The sequence below is a fragment of the Hippoglossus hippoglossus genome, chromosome 4 (assembly GCF_009819705.1).
Source record: "Hippoglossus hippoglossus isolate fHipHip1 chromosome 4, fHipHip1.pri, whole genome shotgun sequence".
NCBI lineage: Eukaryota > Metazoa > Chordata > Actinopteri > Pleuronectiformes > Pleuronectidae > Hippoglossus > Hippoglossus hippoglossus.
Window position 1 is genome coordinate 15,868,275 of NC_047154.1, and position 18,952 is coordinate 15,887,226.

At 40.0% G+C, this 18,952-nt stretch overlaps 1 protein-coding gene across 21 annotated transcripts in view; it reads right to left on the reverse strand.

Moving 5' to 3' along the window:
• Positions 1-18,952, reverse strand: part of adgrl2a (adhesion G protein-coupled receptor L2a) — a 99,634-nt gene that overhangs the window by 48,669 nt on the left and 32,013 nt on the right. For all 21 annotated transcript variants that reach the window (XM_034582627.1, XM_034582616.1, XM_034582610.1 and 18 more), the window contains exon 3: positions 9,097-9,310. In XM_034582627.1, the coding sequence (XP_034438518.1) occupies positions 9,097-9,310 (214 nt within the window). The remainder of the gene's footprint in view (positions 1-9,096; positions 9,311-18,952) is intronic.

The following is an 18,952-nucleotide window of genomic DNA, read 5'->3' on the forward strand; positions in this document are numbered from 1 at the left end:
TTCATGACTCTGCAGTACTTTCCATATATTATATGGTCACTTTGATGATTCCGTCCCGTTTCCTCATGCATAAGCATATAACGCAGGAGCAATATAAATTACAGTGCTTTATCTAACAGATTCCAATGGGAGCAGGAAATGAATGCCTGGTTTATATTCGGCATATGAAACAGAATGATATCAAAAATAAAATTCATGGCACTAATGAGACATAGACCTGCCATCGTTTCTCAGTCAAATCTATTAAACAACAGGACGCAAGCACTGGGAGGAAAAAAACCCTCATATTTCTTTTGAAACAATGTTGACATAAGTGTTGATAGCTCTTGCTGATATATTGCCCTAATTTTAGAGCTGTGGAGCAGGGGCGCCATGATCTATGGGATTGCATGACTCTTATTCCGTCTCATCTGTGAAACCTCGGGCATCTCCTGAGACCAATTGAAAAAGCCCTAATGACTCTATGTATAGACCTAGCCCGTAGATTGAGGGAGCGTGGGTAATTGAAATTCCTTGCATAAAAAGTTCAGCATTCGGGCCTGCCAGGGCACAGGTCTCAAAGTGCACACTAATTAAATACATGTAAAATATGATATCTCTGACTATCTTTTGATAGTCTGAGGCTATATAGTAATTAATCATGCACATAATGAATATTAAGTCAAAGGAAGCTTTTCTGCACTTTTCTCCAGAGTGAAACATTCCATTTCTTTAAATACCTTGGCCGCTCAACAATTTCACTCAAGCTAAAGTGGAAAGAGGAGCCGACTAATATAATTTATCCTGTGGTGCAAGAGAAGAAATTATGAGCCGGTTGGAAAAACGGACTCAATACGAAGTACGATAAGCCAAAATTTGTTGGGAATAATTATATTTGTGGCAGGGACATTATGTAATTATTTGGTGTCCTCATATAAAGAAAAACATGATGCCATCTGTGGAAATTAACACATATTTCTATTAATTCAATTAAAGTAATTGGTGCAACTGTAGCGAACACATTTGTGACACGTTTTCTTCTAGGAATGTCTAGTTTGAAAATTAAAAGGGTTTTTGGTGTTTTTAACTCTAGACAAATAGGACTAAATGTTAAAAATCCACATTGACGAAAGTAAAGAAGCTTTTCATTATCATTACATCCATAATTTTCAATATCTTTTAACAATTTACACAATAATATTTACATACAAAAAAACATCTCCTGGCTTCAAGAATAGTTCTAAAATATTTTCTTTCTTGAACTAAAACCAAGCGCAGGATGGAGCTATAATGTTCTGCTTTGATTGCTTCCATTTCCCTGATCGGCCTGTTAATCACACTGAAGTATTCCAGCCGTAATCCCATCACATCTCTGACCATATGGAAGAGGCAGACATCAGTACAATTAAAGTGTCATAGAAAATGCTGCGTGCAATGGTGCAAATCTCGTTTCAGAAGGAGCACTCCCCGCTGACAGGGGTAAGGTGCGATAAGATGCCAACAAGGTGCAGCTGATAGCGTCCCTGATTTCATGTATCCACACGCAATTTAACCTTTTCCACTGCAATCACAAAGCATGTCAGAGGAATAATTGGACAAAAAGATAATGTGCTAAGTGTAAAAAAAAAAATTGCCATGAGAAGAGGAAGTAATAGAAAATGTATTTTCCACTATAAGAAACTGAGTAAAAGGTTTCTCTTAAACATCTGCTTCAACCATAAATCACTGTAATTCAAACTGCTTTTCTATGATCCATTTTTTGTAAAAGATAAAATGTGATTCAAATGAATGATGTTGTGTGCAGTAGATCAGTGCAGTTTGTTACACAGCCTTTATTTTTATAGATAATCACGTTAATTCTGTTGATTTGTTTATGGGAAAAAAATCATTGGCTAATTTTAAACATGTAATGCTTCAATTGTGTAAAATCTTGAAAATCCGGTTAACAATTTGGTTTTGGTCGACCACCTCCCACACATCAAATTAAACCGGTGGCAGAAAGTCACGGAGGTCTTTCGCAAACACTTAAAGCCGCTAATGTGGCATGTGCTGCTCATGTGACATAACTGGTTAAACTAAGGAGTAAGACCTAAATCCCAAATCCTAGACAGATTTACCCCCACCGCTCAACTTTCTACCCCTAAAGACTCCACAGAGTTCAGGAACCCTAAGCAGCCACTTGGAATTCACAATAAAAAAAATTATAGGCGGAGCAACAAAAACAATGGCTGTGTAACAGGAGGAGAAAAACGACGTGAGTGAGGGGAGCACATTACAGAGAAAGGCACAATCTACTTCCTGGTGCTCCCAGTTTGAATTTCAATCAAATTAGCATCTCTTAAACTCAAAGTGACCCGTCTAGCTCCATTTCATCTGAAATGCTGATGAGGTTCACGGCACAATTATCAAGGCAGACATCTCTCTCAAGAGGCGAGCCTGTTGATAGCAGACAGACCATTGAAAAATTAAATCATTTCCAGGGCCAGAGCATGGCACCAAAAAAAAAAAAAAAAAGCACAATCTGTTGCACACAGGACACAAAACACAGATGCACCGCAGACACGTTAGATGTTTGAGCACCCATAACGGTCTATTTAGAGAATTTTCTAAGAGGGTGGCCCAATAATGTTTCAGGAAATAGGTCATTAGAAAAATTAACCATTAGTATCCTGCTTTCAACTTGGGGTATGACCCAATATCCGGGGTAAGGCATCCCAGAAACGTGTAATTACTGTCATATGCCTGTGTTTATGCTATATTTACTGAAGCTGCCAATGGTGCTTGAAGGGGGGATTCCAGGCTCTTAGAGAGTCAGGAGGGAGGCTGTCTGACTCACATCCGCCCATCAACTATTGATTTTTAAACCAGCAAAGGTATATCGTCGTGCCACTGAATTAAGTCGGTGGAAATGCTCTGGTGACATTCTGCAGGTCGAAATGTGACATTTATAAGACAGAAGAATGAAATGGAAGCTCACCAGAGTATAAAGCAAAAGCTAAAGACAACAATGAAAATAACCTAAACTGGCCAGCTACCAGTCAAGATCTGAAACTGAGAAGTTTCATCTTTGTTATTGGTTAGTTAATTGTAATAAGTTAATTCATTCATATTACTTTACAGAGATCTGTTCCACTTAATTTTATAATAAAAAAACTACATTAAATTTACTTTCTATTAATGTTCATTATCATTGAATCATCAATCGATTTATTTTCAAAGAAACAATCAGCTTAATTTTTTATGTTAGGTCTAATGCAGCCAAATTAAAAAGTTGCCAAAACAAGATATTTTCTTGCATTGGAGCAACAAGCATTGACCAGTATCGCCTTAAATCAATATTAGCTATTGACTGTAAACCCACTATATTCTAATAGATCCAGAAGTGTTAAAGGGGTAGCCTCCACAAAAAGAAAATATATGGTGTAATTTCAGGCTGTTACTGTAAGAGTAATGGCAAATGTATCAAAATCAATTTCTCCACATTCTAATGAGCAAGAAAAGTTTTTATTTACATTATTTTTTCCATTAGTGTTATTTGTTGGCATTAGCAGTATTTTTTGCTTGATGAGAGCCACTGACGACCGTTCAGACACTTTTTCTTTTTTTAATTTAGCACATCATCACTGATATGGTCTTTGAGTAGAGAGCAGTTTCATGGCTCATGAACTTGTGTACACCCCTCAGAAACGCCCGGGCTGAATCTGATCTTTATGAAATCTTAATCTGCTGTGCTTTAAATAACGCACTAGCACTGTATGTACAGAGAGGAAGAACAAGGCAGCGCGCTGTCAGGCGGCAACAATGGAGCTCCTCGGAGAGCCCTGCAAGCGGCCTTGTCACTGATATAAATAGTGGAAGAGGCATCATTTAGTCTGCAGAGCTGCTGCACACTTTATTGACTAGAATTTGGTAAATACAGTCGATTACAAGCTAATGCCTGGTCATTTGAACATCAAAAGTCAGCTGTTACCTCACCAATTCATTATAATTACCAATATTTGTCAGAGTCAAGCTGTTCAGATAACTGGAAATTTCTAAATACCCAACGGTGTGCTGTAATGATCCTTCGTGATACTTCATATATTTAATTAATGATTAATAATAAAAATGAGCTCAGTCTGGCTCATAGTTGTCCCGTCATCCCCCTGATGTATTTCACGTCCTCAATTAGAGACCCATCTGCATTGATCACTCATGGAAATGATACACGCCCTTTGGAAAGAACCAACGTTACACAAGCATGGCAGGACCCAGCCATGTTCGGTTACACCAATCAATGACCTTGTTATCGAATACTTCCAATGGAGCTCATTAGTCAAAGGGGTGATCAATAAATGTGAGCTGCTTATTCACATTCTATATCTTAATATGTGAGACTTATTAGTCAAGATGTGTCACTGTCATCTTTGCTGCTGCTCAAACCTGCTGTGATAAGGACGAGTGGTCACATTTAAATCAATAACAACGAAGAACCAGATGGTTAATGCATGTAGTAAATTAATTTAAAAAAAGAAATATTTAAATGTATTTAAATCACAGTTTTAATCAGGTGGATATTATCGGTGGTAGGAATACATTGTGGCTGCAATTATCATTATCATCAGTGCAGATGAGGAAATGTAATGATTAAAAACTAAAAATCCTGAAGAAGAATCACATAAAAAATCATCTCGCTGACTATTATTACCAATGAATTAATTATTTCAAACTGTACTGCCATGCAGTTTCACATCTGCTGGGGAGGTGTCCACATGAAAAATTCCTGTACAGATTATCACCCACTTGAGTCGACTAATTGCTTGCAGCTGAATGTTCTAATTGAGCCACAACAGTCCTAGGGCTATTTTCATAAAATCATTGTGCTCATGAATATAATATGCCAGCCAGATATAAAAACAACTTGAAGTGCCAACAGGATCTATCAAACTCAGCGAAGCCTCAATCCAATTCTCCACACTTCAGGAACACATCAATTTCGGATGTTTAAAAGTGAACACAGTTTTCCACACAAGTGCTAATGTGATTTTACGCACACACTGAAATTAATAGGGCAGGGTTATTATGGCAACAAATATTTTTGGCACCTCGCTCCTTTATTTATGGGAAAGTGTACAGTAGGAAATACTTAACTTTTTTTCCCCCCCATATACGGTGAGTATATGGTGTAGCAGTGACGGACTCAGACCTTGTAACGGTGAAACAAACACTGCATCCAAAATAGGCAAAGAATTCACTAGATTTCTTGGCTGAGGATATAAATGTTTGGCAGCAGCGCTTTTGTTTCATCACATTTGCTTCATATTTTAGTCTATTAATGTAAATGAATGGCACGAGGAGAAGAAAAAAAAAATCACTCCTCATCGCATATGCAATCTGGGGCATTTGTCAACTGACCTCAAATCTGTTTTATATTTCAGCCATTCTGTAATATCAGTAAGATGAGCAAAATATTAGTAGTATCAACTACATAGGGATTTATGTAACTATTCATTTCAATTATGTGGTAAATTTTTTGCAATTATGACTCTAATAACCCTCAGTACAGCACATTCCTCTGCCAAGGACCAAAAGTTGCATTAAATTCAATGAAGCCGCACCAAATTGCAAAAACTTAAAGATTTCAGTCCCCTTAAAGGTTCAGTGTGTAGAATATAGTGACATCTAGTGGTGAAGTTGCATGTTGCAGCTGAATACCCCTCATCTCACCCTCCCCTTCCAAAACATTAAAGAGAACCTGTGGCAGCCTTCAGTTGTCATAAAAACTCAAAAGGTGTTTTTCTAGTTTGGACGACTGTAAAAAACATGGCGGCCTCCGTAGAAAGGACCCGCTCTAAAAGTAAATATAAAGTATTTACATATAAAAGGGCCCATTCTAGGGTAAAGAAAACAACAATTCATACAATGTAGATGAAACACACTCGTGAAAACATCACTAGGATTATTTTAAATTCAATTTCTGCCAATAGATCCCTTTCACCTAAATCGTACGCACTCAACCTTTAACATGATAGATTTTTTCAAATCCATGTGTTGTTCCCTGGGAAATTTGTGAAAATGTTAAAAAACCTGCCTTATTTCGCAATATTAAAGAAAGTGAGATAAAATTTTGGATCTGCACCAAAATTGCATGGGTTCTTCTCTGACCCACAGTTCCTTCCACCAAGTTTCATGGTAATCTGTATTGCAGTTTTTGTGTAACGCTGCTAACTAACGGACAATCAAACAAACGCCGATGAAAACATAACCTCCTTGGCGAAGCTGATAAACTCACACACTTTCCATGGCGAAATATCTCACAGGAATTTGCACAAAAAAAATCAATGTATCTGCCCGTTATGTAAATATGTGTCTGTCAGTATTTTGTGTCTGCAGATCTCCTTTAGATTCCTTCCTGTGGTATCAGATGTAAACTCTTATGGGGTTCTTCTTTGTGTGATTTCTTTTTAACCCGCGCACCTGAGAGAGACCTTTTGTACCAAAGTGCTTTTTCTTCGAACGCACACATTTCCCTCTCTGCTCCCAGTACAATAGTTCAGCAGAAACATTGAAATTCTAAAAACACATTTAAAATAACATCTGAACTCCGGGCCTCTGGCACACTTAGGATATGCACATGAGGAATGAACCCGACTCCTCTGCTGGAGAGCTTTTGGACGAGACTGTTTGGGGGGTTTTTTTCTCGTCTGCCGGCTCCTGCTGGATATTTGTGTTTTTGTGCTTCAGTGGGCTGTTTTTAATATGAAGATACGAGCAAGGCTGAGGGCAGCGTAATACACAGGGTCACAAGCAGGGAGCAGGCAGGCTGTAGCCTTTCAAGACAGACAATGTGAGTCAGCTATCTGACTTCATCAAACACGGCTTGACAATAAAACCCCTGAATACAAGGGCTTGACTGTTTTATTTCATTATTTTTTATTTCCCATGGCGACTCACCAGAGTTGCTGACGCTCTCATACCATCCAATATCTCTCTCTGTGGCACTCATATGTCATTCCATCCCGCACGCTTTGGCTCAGATGGCATACCTTTGTGACAACTGGTCTCATGTATAGGGTCTCATGTATGCAGCGCTGCCAGTGGAACCCCGCCGTGGTGCATGTGTGTGTGCGTGCAGAAACATGTACCTCGGTTGGTTTGTTTTCCACACTAAATCATCCTTCCTTTCACATGACTGATGGCTACAGAGACAGAGGCTTTAAAAATGTGGGGCATCTCTGTGACCGGTGATCAATCAATGGGATCTTAGGAGATATGGAGCATCTCTAAATTGGTCCTGCCAAGTACCAGCGCTTAATCTGACCAACAGGATGTACCAGAGGGGCCGATGGAGGGGAGCAGTATGCTGATGTTAAGGAAATATCAGTGATCGACGAGGTATTTCAATTATTTAACTGAGCATTACCACACTATAAACATTACTCATAAAGGTCCTGCGATCAGTATTTTACTACAGTAACGTACAGAAGTATTGGCAACAAAATGTACTTAAAGTACAAGTGAAACCTGGAGAATTGTCCCTGTCAGGATTACTATAACTACACCCTATTTTTTAACAATTATATATAAAGTATTGGTTGGTTTAATCCATAGCGGTGCATTCAATTTAGAAACTGATTATGTGACCATGTTTTCTATACACGAGGTTGATATATAAATAACTAATAATTATAGCTGTTAAATACATAGTGCAGCAAAAAGCACAATATTTCTCACTGGATTGTGGTCGAGTAAAAGCAAATAAGCAGCAGTGGAACTACTCACTATAAATACTTAAAAACTGCACTTATCTATATTACTTGAGAAAATGTACTTAGTTATTTTTCATCACAAGGAAATCCTCCAAATAAGCACATTTTGCAGTCAGCTGTCAGATGTTGGTGATTAATCTATCTGTAATATTTAATTTAATTAAAATTTATTTTTTAAATATTCTGCATTAACAAGACAATGCCTAAAACACTCTATATTACTTTGTGTGACTGATCTATAGAAGTACACAGAACCAATGACAGACTAATTGTTCGGTGACCCATCATCACCACAATATAATCAGAGGGTAAGGTTGGGATGTTGCCAAACAGCCATCAGTTGTTGTTTTTTTTGGTGAAATAAGGTGAATGATTCTACCTTTCTTTTTCTTTTTTTTTTTTTACATTTTATTATTTGACTGGATTCAAATCATATTTAATTTATAACACCAAAATGAACCTAACATTATTTTATTTGCTATTTAATTTTTAATACATTTTTTGTAATTGCTTTTTCCTCTCACACACACACACACACACACACACACACACACACACACACACACACACACACACACACACACACACACACACACACACACACTAAATGGATTTCACTAAAAGCAAGTTGCTCAGCTACACTAATAAGGCGAAACAAAGCTAAGTGTAATAGACTAATGTTAGCATACTTAATCTAGATTGCACATTTGCAAGGTAATGTATTTAACAGAGTAAATTACAATAGACAGAAGAATTACCTCACAGCAGCCAGATTAGATCAGTGCAGTTTCACAGTCTGTTCAGCCTGTTGTGTGTTTGTTGTGTTCATGTGAATCTGGTGTCCATTGTGAGTGCGTCAGTGTACATCACTGTGGATGTTTGCAATCTGCTCTGTTCTGTTTATCAGCTCGGCTTCACTCCTCAAGTTATGATGGAGTTTCTGATTCTCTTTAGTTCAGGTTCAGCTCACTCAGTGCTAACGCTCATGTCTTGCAGGTTACTGATGCCGACAGGCTGCTGTTGACTTTCTCTTTTGTCCCTCCACACCCTCTACATTCAGATAATCAGATTTGCTATTTCCGATAACAGTAAATCAGTCCTACATCTGCCCTGTTATTCTCCTCGGTGGAGGATTTTACTCCAAAGGCGAGGGATGCACAAGATGATTTTAAACATGGGAAAACAGATGCCAACAGGGGCAACCAGACAAAATTAAATGCTTGACTGTGTTCCAGATCTGGTTGCTCAGGGCAACTATGCAACTGTTGCTGTTGAGCCCTATCAAGTATTTTCTAAGGGTCCTGTAAGTCTGGCCTCATTTCTGGGAAAACATTTTTGACACTGTTCTGTGACATTTGCGTTTTTTTACCTTTGCGACATAATCTTGTAGGCATCTGGAAGATAGCAGTTGACGTTCTCCATCTGGAAAGGGTCGGCGTCGCAGATCTTGTCGTCTGTCCGGCCGTAGTTGGCACTTTCGATCATTATGACGTCACTTCCCGGACACCGCAGATCGATGGGGTAACCCTCACAAGACAGCTCTCTCCGCACTAGGCCGAATGGCAGGGCGGCTCGACTGAACCCTGAGGGAGAAGGTGAGAGAGAGAGGCAGAAAGAGCTCTATCAGTGAAAATCGAAGAGGGCTGGATAGTTCGGCTGACGCAGGGGAAGATGGTAAGAGGCGGAGGACACAGGATATCTGAGTTGGACGTGCTGAATGTACACAAGAGTGGCAGTTTTGTGCATGTTCGTTCTTTCTTATTTTAAATTAAGTGGCTGTAACTGTTCAGCAAAATAAATCACACTTGATATGTGGATAGTGAATCCTGCTTGGCATACATCAGAATAATAAGTTCAGATGTCAATAGCGAGCTAATGGTGTTAGTATGTACGGTGAGCGCACTGATACAACATCAATAACCAAATGTGACAGCAGCTGATGTGATAGAAAAATAGAACTCCTTTAAGAATTCATTTTGTCATGCTTCTTTGTTTTCAAACGCTCAGCTACCTTTTTTTTTTCTTCTGGGTTACCAATGTCCCTTGATTCATTTCAATGTGGGGACACGCTGTCACCACAGAGTCACTAGTCACTGGGGACTTGTGGTTCACTTGTTCATTTTTCTACCCAAAACAAAAAAGTACAAAAAGCATCCGTACAACATGAGTGCAATTTAATCCACATCGCAGTGCTGACAATCGAACCACGGCCATTGGGAGGCTGGAAAAAAGGGAAAAACAGTGTGTTTGCGTTTGTGTGTGTGTGTGTGTGTGTGTGTGTGTGTGAGTGTCAGGTCAGAGAGGGTGAGGGGGGGTAGGAAAAATAGAAAAGAAATCAATATTGTGGCTCTGTGCTCTGCAACAATGCCAAAAGCCATATTTAAACTGCTAGTGAACTACATACAAACACATAAAGCCACATACACAACTACACCAAACCCAGTACGAGATATTTTTGGACAGAGCCTTTTTATTTCTTTTTTTACGGCTATGTCATGTCAAGTATGAGAAGAGAGTGGAATAAAGCTTAAAAAACATTTTTAGCAGCTGCCCGTCTGTGGACCTACATTTCCCCTTCATTTCTGCCGTGACTCAATCACCTCCTGTGCCTTTAAATAACAGTGTTGTTTCCTGCTACTTGCTTGATGGCTATGTTGTTAGTGTTTCCAAGCTTCTATTTCCCTAAAGAGGTTTAGTTCACAGTCTCTGGAGAAAGGGGGGGAAAAAAGGTGCAGTAACAACTTCTCAGTCTGGCCAATACAGTTGTTTACAATACTATTACATAGCACTTGTTTATTTTTAATGAGTCATCCTGCGAGATGATTACTTAAAGCCAGCGACTTCAGCTCTGCCAAATTGACCGGGAATGGCCGAGTTCATTTTACCCCATCGGATGCCTCATCGGTTAACTACCAATATCATTATCTCTGTCTGATTAAATGCTATGCTACAATGCAGGGGATTTGCATTCTGTGTGGTGCCCCGCACCAGGAAATGCTCCTGTGGTATTTTACAAAAGGAAGATAAATGTCAGTTTTCATTCCCTGATCTTCCACTCGAGCACCAATCAGGTTAAAGTCTTACATCTAAGGTGCTCAGTGCAGAGCTCAGGCTAAACAAAGGATATAACTGTACGGTGGAGGGAAGCTGTCCTGGACTCTTTACCCTCTATAAAGCTGCTTTCAGACAGGCACTGAACCCTGGGCATTCTCCTGAAACCTAACAGAGAGGCTGGATGTGAGAACGCAAATGTCCGAGTGAGTTGCTCCGAACATTTTTTCTGGTACTTTTGTGAGTTTTTGTGAATGATGGATGCAAAACTGAAAAAAACAAAAGTAATACAAATATCTCAGGATAAAAAGGAGGTGTTGTATACGTAGAAGATTTCATCTTGGAAAAACGATGAGATTTGAGTTTTTGGGGACAAGGGGCCAACGCCATTGTGCTGTATACACAAATATGTGATTTCCACAGCTCAACTCCTCGCCTGAATGTTTTGGACATTTTCCTGATATTGCGAACGACTCAGATGATCTCCTGCTGCTGTCTTCATATGTGAGAGGCAAACTGGAAAATGTCTGCACCCAATTTTATAAAAAAATTCCCTAGTTTGTGTTTGAAAACGGCTCAAAACCTCATTTGTTTTGGGAGCATACAAACATAAAAGGCAGGATCTTTTTTCACTCTACCTTCTATTTTTGACATCAAACTTTCTCATGTGACTGCTAGTCATGAAAAAGTAAAAGGCTTTCAAATATGATAGGTTTCAGCCATATTTCTCTTTTTTTTATCCAGCCCCTTTTCTCTCTGGAGTCAAAGACTAACGCTCAGTGACAAACAATTTATCAGAGCCGATGGCTTGAGAGAAAAAGCCCAGGTGTGAAAAAAGAGAGAAGAAACGGTGTGTCGGGAACAAGACTTGACGGCCCGGTCTGAGATCGTGCCAAGCTGTGTGAGAACCAGCTGAAAGCATCAGTTAAATGCCACATTATATAATGTTAAACCTATGATGGAGACACGTCTGTTCTCACCAGTTGTCTGATCAAAAGGGGGAAAAACTGTCTGCATATGGTGCAGATGAGATTTTAAAAGCTTTTTAGAACGGACAAGCTGAAGAATTGGACAGGCTTGTAGCATTATATAAGTAAATGAACTGAACTCTGGTTTGTGTAGCTATAGAGGTCACAGACTTTACATGGATCAATTGGGCAGCAGTTACGTATGGCTTGCTTGGTAAGATACATTATCTTGCACTGGCCCACTTCATGGCTGGAAGTGCCCGGGTTCTTTGGCCATATGCAAGACGTCTGAGTTTAATCTTCGAGTCCGCAGCCAAAACCCGCTGACGCTCCGTGCGCCTGGAACGCTGCTAAAACACTTAAATACTCTTCAGAGCCTTTACAATCTCTGCTTCTGGTTTTGTGTTGTAGAATTGATGCAGTCTCTGCTTAAGTAGGAAAACAGAGGCCGGCGGTATGAGGAGATAAATGCGTGCTTGAGAATACAGTTTGACTCTTACTGAAATACACTAGCAACATTTCAGCCGCGCTGATGACAGGCCCTGTAATAATGGTTCATTTTTGTGTTCAAATCTCTGGAAATCAAACAAAATTGCTCTCGTCTAAGTGCATTTTATTGGCCAGCTGGGTTTGTGCATCATGGACCAAAAGCACAGCTGTAAACAACCTCCAAAAGCTTCTCTCTATTGATTAGACCTGAGGCTAAACTACTTTCTCTCCCTGGTGTCAGATGGTACTTTTGGTATATGGGGAGATGAGCGACACAGATAAATCAATGGGGACACCCAGTAGTGCAGCAAACTAAATCCGGCACCATAAATGAGATTCATTGTCTTTTATTTCAACATCTATTATAAAGTAATACATTTTCTGATGTTTATATGTAATGTTTATTTTAATTTTGTGAATGTGGTTCAGTTTATCTTATTTGATATCCTGTTCAGAATCAAAGTCGTCAGAAAATGTTTCCTCTTGAAACAACAAAATCAAACTAGGATCAGTTTGAGTAATTTCAACAGCAATGTTCATGTATAGAAATATCAGTTGGTTAAAACAGGGATCACAACTACTGCTGGACACGGTAGAGAAATACAGTCAGAGCTGGGCCCTGACAGTAAATTGCAGTAAACTGATACCATGATTTTTTTTTTAAATCACCCCAGATGTCGGGAACACAAATACCAGTTCACCATTACTAATCAAATCATTGAGCACAGTATGAGTTATACCTGCCCCGGTATAACCATGACAGCAACAGGAAGTTTCAACATGGCAGTGAATGAGCTAAAGGGCTAGAATTACTGTCTCTCCGACGACCAGTCCAGTTGTAATTTACATCCATGTCTGTCCAAACCCATATAATATGTAATGACGACTTTGAATGAATTTAATAGGATTTATTATGTGTATTTATTGATTTACGATACAAAGACGAATACAAAATTGTATTCGACTTGACTTCGTTAAGCTGTGTCTTTCTGCTGTATGTCTACTGTGTTAGTGTCAAAACTACTTCTATGAGTTCACATTCTTGGCCAATTAAAGGTGATTCTGATACAACACAATGTTGTAGTCATGACAGAGGACGATACTTTACATGTGGCTGCTGCCGCAAAGAACCGACACATTCTGAAACATGGCTGCTTCACACACACACATCTCCAACCTGGCAGCACAGAACATCTTTATAATCACCACAGTTTCATGGTGGACACCCAAGTTCAGTGTCACCAATTCTAACCACGTGTGAAATATGGTCCCACTCTCTTCTTGTTTCACTGAGTTATGGTGTTGAATGATGGTCATAAAAGTGTGTTTGCAGAACATTATGATGTCATAGTGAAGCTTACCTTTGTCCTTTTAAATATCAAATGTCATCTCTTTGTCAATTTATCCTATATGACATTTATGTGAACTTTTGTCATGATTAGTGTATAGATTCTTGTGTTATGGCCACACATCATTGAATCTAAGCAAGGGTTTTAATGGAATTCCCTCAAGGCACTTGTGGATATAATATGTTGACAAGACTGGAATGGACGTGAGGTCAAAGTGAACTTGACCTATGAACTTTTATCAACAAAATTGAATCAGTATATTTTTACAGGTGAAAGTCTCTACGATATTTAAAGGAATTGCCTCGGGGGGTTCCAGAGATATCGCGATTGGAGAATTGGACGTATGAAAACACAAACATACAGACGAACAGACAACCCATAAACCAAACACCTCCGGCCGTGAGGCATAACGATAGACATTGGTACAATGACTGGTTTAAGTTCTTTTACATTGAATAATGGAGGGTTTAATTCAGGCAAAGGTTTTCTCTGTTTCCATATGCTATTATTATTATTCTCGTCATATGAAGGCACCAAAACACTATTGATCGTGCTCTGGCATGATAATGCACTGCAATTATAAACGGAATATGCTAAAGTGTCACGTAAATTTTATTATTCAAATTAGCCATAAAAACAATCATTTCTTTTCTCTTGGGGTCATTGTTGTAATTATTCAGGGAGTGTATGATACAAAAAATACTTATTCTCTATATGGTGACAGTAAACCATCAAAGAATATCAAAATGTAGTGTGTGTTAACATATCGAGTTCCCTTAACTCCCTTTACTTTGAAGCTTTCTGTGAGACAAGTCTTATGAAATCACCTTGAATGAACTCAACCATTTATTGCAGCAGCTGAAAGTAAATGCTATTGTGTGTCTGAGGCCTTTTCACTTTTCTGTGCTTTTTATGATTGGCAAGAGGCTGCTGAGCTAACAAAACGGTGCCAGACACGGGGCACACCACTGGTGCATATAGGTGCGAAAATAGAGTCACGTAACTGGATTTGTAGTCGAGTTCGTTTTAGGATCTTACACAGACACTGTGCACACTGAAAGGGGAAATTCAACGCTCCCCTCTTCACGGGTAGCACACACTTCAGAGTCCTCCTCAAAAAACGAGATGTTATTTTCTCAGCTTTGATGTACTTTCACTGTGATAGAACATCCGAACCTATACAAGGGCTGACAAGGGAGATGACTATCAATCAAATACCTAAAAAGAGGATTTTTATATTCTGAGCACTAATTAAACGGCAGGAAAGGATCAAGGCATGTAGAATGATTGCCTTGCTGTTGTATGCCCCCGCCAACCAGTCAAGTTGCAGTTTACACTCATGTCTGTCCAAACTCATACTATAATATAATATAATAAAATTGATTTGATTCGACTTAGTTAAGCCACGCTCATCCTGTTCTGCTGTATGTCGCTGTGTGAGTTCATTGAGCGAAACAAACTGTCAAACTACTTGCATGTGCTCATATTCTAAACCCAATTCTGATACTAAACAATGTTGTAGTCAAGACGGAGAGACTATGGTTCAAATTGGAATTCTGCTACAAAGAAGGTACAGACTGATAAACCTGATTGTTTCACACACATTTCCACCCAAGCTACCCGAGACGCAAATTCAATACTTCACCAAATGTGCACACCGAAACTCAATTGATCCTTGAGCTCAAGTGAACATGTGTGGAAATAGAAGAAATTCCCTTTTATGTTACTGTGATATTACGTTCACGAGATTGGGATGACATTTGGTGGCCGAGACTTACAAGCTGAAATAAACCCCCGCCCTATCTAACACCCATTGCAAAGCAGCGCGGTCAGATATTGTTAGCAAATTTCTTATTTGAGGCTGTGGTGATTCTGCTTGATCTGAAGTCACGTTATCAAGATAACACTATTTGCACCTGCATTCGTGGGCATCGAGCTGCTCGTACCTGAACGAGAAAGTGTTTCCTCTGCAGAGAAGCGTTCAGTGTTGCTCCCTTCAGCAAATACAGTCTTGTAAGAGCTATCTACCAAGAGGCAAGCACACCTGGCTTCTAAAGGGAATAATTTATTACATCTTACATGCAAAACACACCCATGATTAAGTACGAGACTGAGCACGACCTTTTTGAACCATGTGCCTGGCGCAGCAATATATATTTTTCTGCAGTTAAACCAGTAAAAAGTGGATGTGCACACGCCGTAGATGCACTTGCATCTTGCGCTTCAGCTCATGCGTTTAGATTGTTAAAATAGATTTATTTTGCCGCTGGCCATATCTGTCGCTGGCTTGGAGGCAGAATAAAATATGTGAAAAATCTCAATCCTGTGACCATGGCAACATGGTGGAGCAGAGACATTACTGGCCAGATCCTTATCATGGCCTTGTTGACACTCTACCTAATCAACCATTCTGGTCACCCACCCACCACTAGAAAAGCATTTCAATTCCTCTTCATCAGCTATGTGGCAAGCACTGAACTGAGCAGTGATCAGTGCCATTATATGAAGGCAAACCACTCAGTCGGGGATCTACTCTTTCTTTTACACAGGCTGAAATTAGACTCTAAGCCTTAAAAATACTGTATATTTCACAACCAACTAGCGTAAATTAAAGTTTAAGTAGTTTTGTGTTTTGCCAGCGGAGAAAACAGCTGTTTGCATTTTAAAATACATGATCCCTAAACCTTTTGACACGGGCTTATTGTACACGTTGTTCTCACCTGCTAGTAATTGATTTTGATGGGCGCACAGGACCTCTATTTCCATGGGTAATAGCACTTTATTACACCAATGAGGAACCTCTATTTAAAGCTTCCCAGGCTGGCGTTTACTACCATGTGTAACCTCTGTGATGATTCCGCAGCTGAAGAATGGTGAGAAACTCCCGTGTGTAAAAGCGACCCATTACATACCGTCTCCTTGGTGCTGTAACGTTTTAATTCTTTTTTTTTTTCTCCACAGATGAGCCAAATCAATCGGAAAGTGACCATCTGGTAGGATATGACTATCAGTGAAGCAGAGGCAATAAAACAAAATGTCTTCCTATTTCACAGCAACGAGGAGCCATTAGGATCTTCATCAGCCATTTAGGGACAGTGTACCATGTAGTCCCATGAAGCTACGCATTACCATGATCAATCACCGAGACGTGACATGAAGGACACGTGAAGTATACACGGCTGAACGTATGCAGCTTCTGAAAGAGCCATACGTCTAATGAGGGCACCAAAACATGAGTCTCCGTCAGTAAAGATAAATTATTTCCCTGTTGCTGAGCGTTGATTATGCAACATAAATGACGGCGGAACTATTTTCGCTTTTCATCAGGGCTATCTTCCATCCAGTAAATGGCTTTTCATATTAAAATGACCCTTTGTACCTGGAGTTCCACATGCTTCTGGAGTTAGTCAAGGGGCAGAGCAGAGGCCGATCAAAAGGCCCATTCAGCCACTCACGCTGCCATCATTGTGGCCAGAGCACAAAAGAGCTCTCCAGATTATTTTGATGTGAAACCAGATAATTTTTTCTGTCGAGAGCCAATGAGGAGTGTGACGGGGACGCTCCTGACGCTTGTCGTCCGCCGTTAACGCGGCCCTTTGATTCTCCTCGCCGTTCTGATGGGAGCCAAACAGCTGCTTGTAAATGAGCTAGCATCTCCACTCGCCGCTCGCCATTATTCGGCACTCCTGAGCCGACAAGGTCGCTTGCTGGGGGGATTTGGGGTTAAAGAAAAGTGTGGCCTATGGCATTAGCCTGGAGACACAGGACACGCAGCTTGAGTCCTCCAGGTTCTGCCACACATACCCCCCCACCCCCACATCCCCACCCCTGCGTCCCCCTGGTACAAGCAAAGGAAGTCTGTGAAGGAAAAGAAACCTTTAAGTCGAGACTCTTCCCACAGTGCTGATTCTATAATCCAGAGATATCCTTTACAACAGCGTGTATTCTTAAGAAGTCAGGTCCACACAGGGGAGGAGAAGAAAGAAAATATTGCATATATCCTGCAAACAGCAGGGTATGAGGTAGACTGCTGACTCTGTGTGGCCATTGTGAAAAAAAAAAAAAAGAATTACGCTATTGGTTTGCCGGAATTTAATATTCTTCTTAATGTCTTAAACATTAACTTTAACCCAAGGCTGTGTTTCAGATTTTTTTCTTTCCTCTGCTTCGTGTGTTGAAAGCTGACGTCATTTCTTGGGCACGGCTAACAGCAAACGACAGTCACTGATGTCGAGGTTTTTTCTCCTCTGTAATTCAGCCCAGAACATCTGCAGATTATTTAACTCTGACAACTGATGCTGAAGCATTGACTTATGTGGCACCGAATAGACTGACACGTCATCCTGGCTCATATTTGTATCAGAGATGATGAGTCATTCTATGGGGGGGGGAAATAATTGATTTTTCTGTTGTTATTTAATCCATTCGTCTGCATGATGCTCAGTGCAGGACAGAAAAAAGTCATTTGAAAGCATCCATTGTGACATAGCTTAAAAATAAGGGGGGGGAAACATTTGAATCCACTTTTCCCTGAAAGAATAAATATAAAAAATATGTGGGAAAACTGGTAAAGTCTTTGAAATACACTTGTGCAGAGAGAGGGAGACAGGAGAGGAAAACATATTGGGAGAAGAAGAAGAGGCAAAGAGCAGCAGGGGAACAAGCATTCGAACCTCATTTGTATTCTCCACCAGGCAATTCACTCCAGTTCATTTACATCTCTGCTACCTCCATAGCAACAGCAGGGGGGCTATCAGGAGCATCTTTGATATAGGTACATGACTCTGAAAAAGATCCTGTCATTTCTTTCTGAATAGACACCGGGGAAAAAAGACTGTGGTTTTTTTTTTTCTTCCCTTGGTGGTAAGGTGGGCTTCTTTAAACAGAAATGTGCCCTGTCAGGGACTTTTCCTTTAACATTTACTCTCTTCCTCATCTCTAACCAGCACATAAGCCTGCACAGGAAATACCATCATTGCCCAGGAAAAAAGGAAATCTGATCCCATAGCTCAGGACTTGATTTTACTGTGTCCAGACAAAACACAGGCACTTGTGAAGATGGTAGCCAAGAAATGTTCACGTTTTTTTTTTCCCCTGATCCGGAAGAATTTGAACAGATAGAAAGCATCAAGTGTTGCCGGCAGACAGAGCGAGAAAGTGCAGAGCACCGGTAGGAAAACACAGCCTCATCAAATTCCATGTACACTTGTATGTAAATCAACCTTTAGGCCTAATTAAGCTCTATGGGGCTCATCAAGGTCATAAATCCCCTTTTCTCATAATGCATTATTGACTTCACATCATCTGCACATGTCGGCTGACTGCACTCGCACAAGCACACAATGTCATCTCACTGTCTAATATCGGA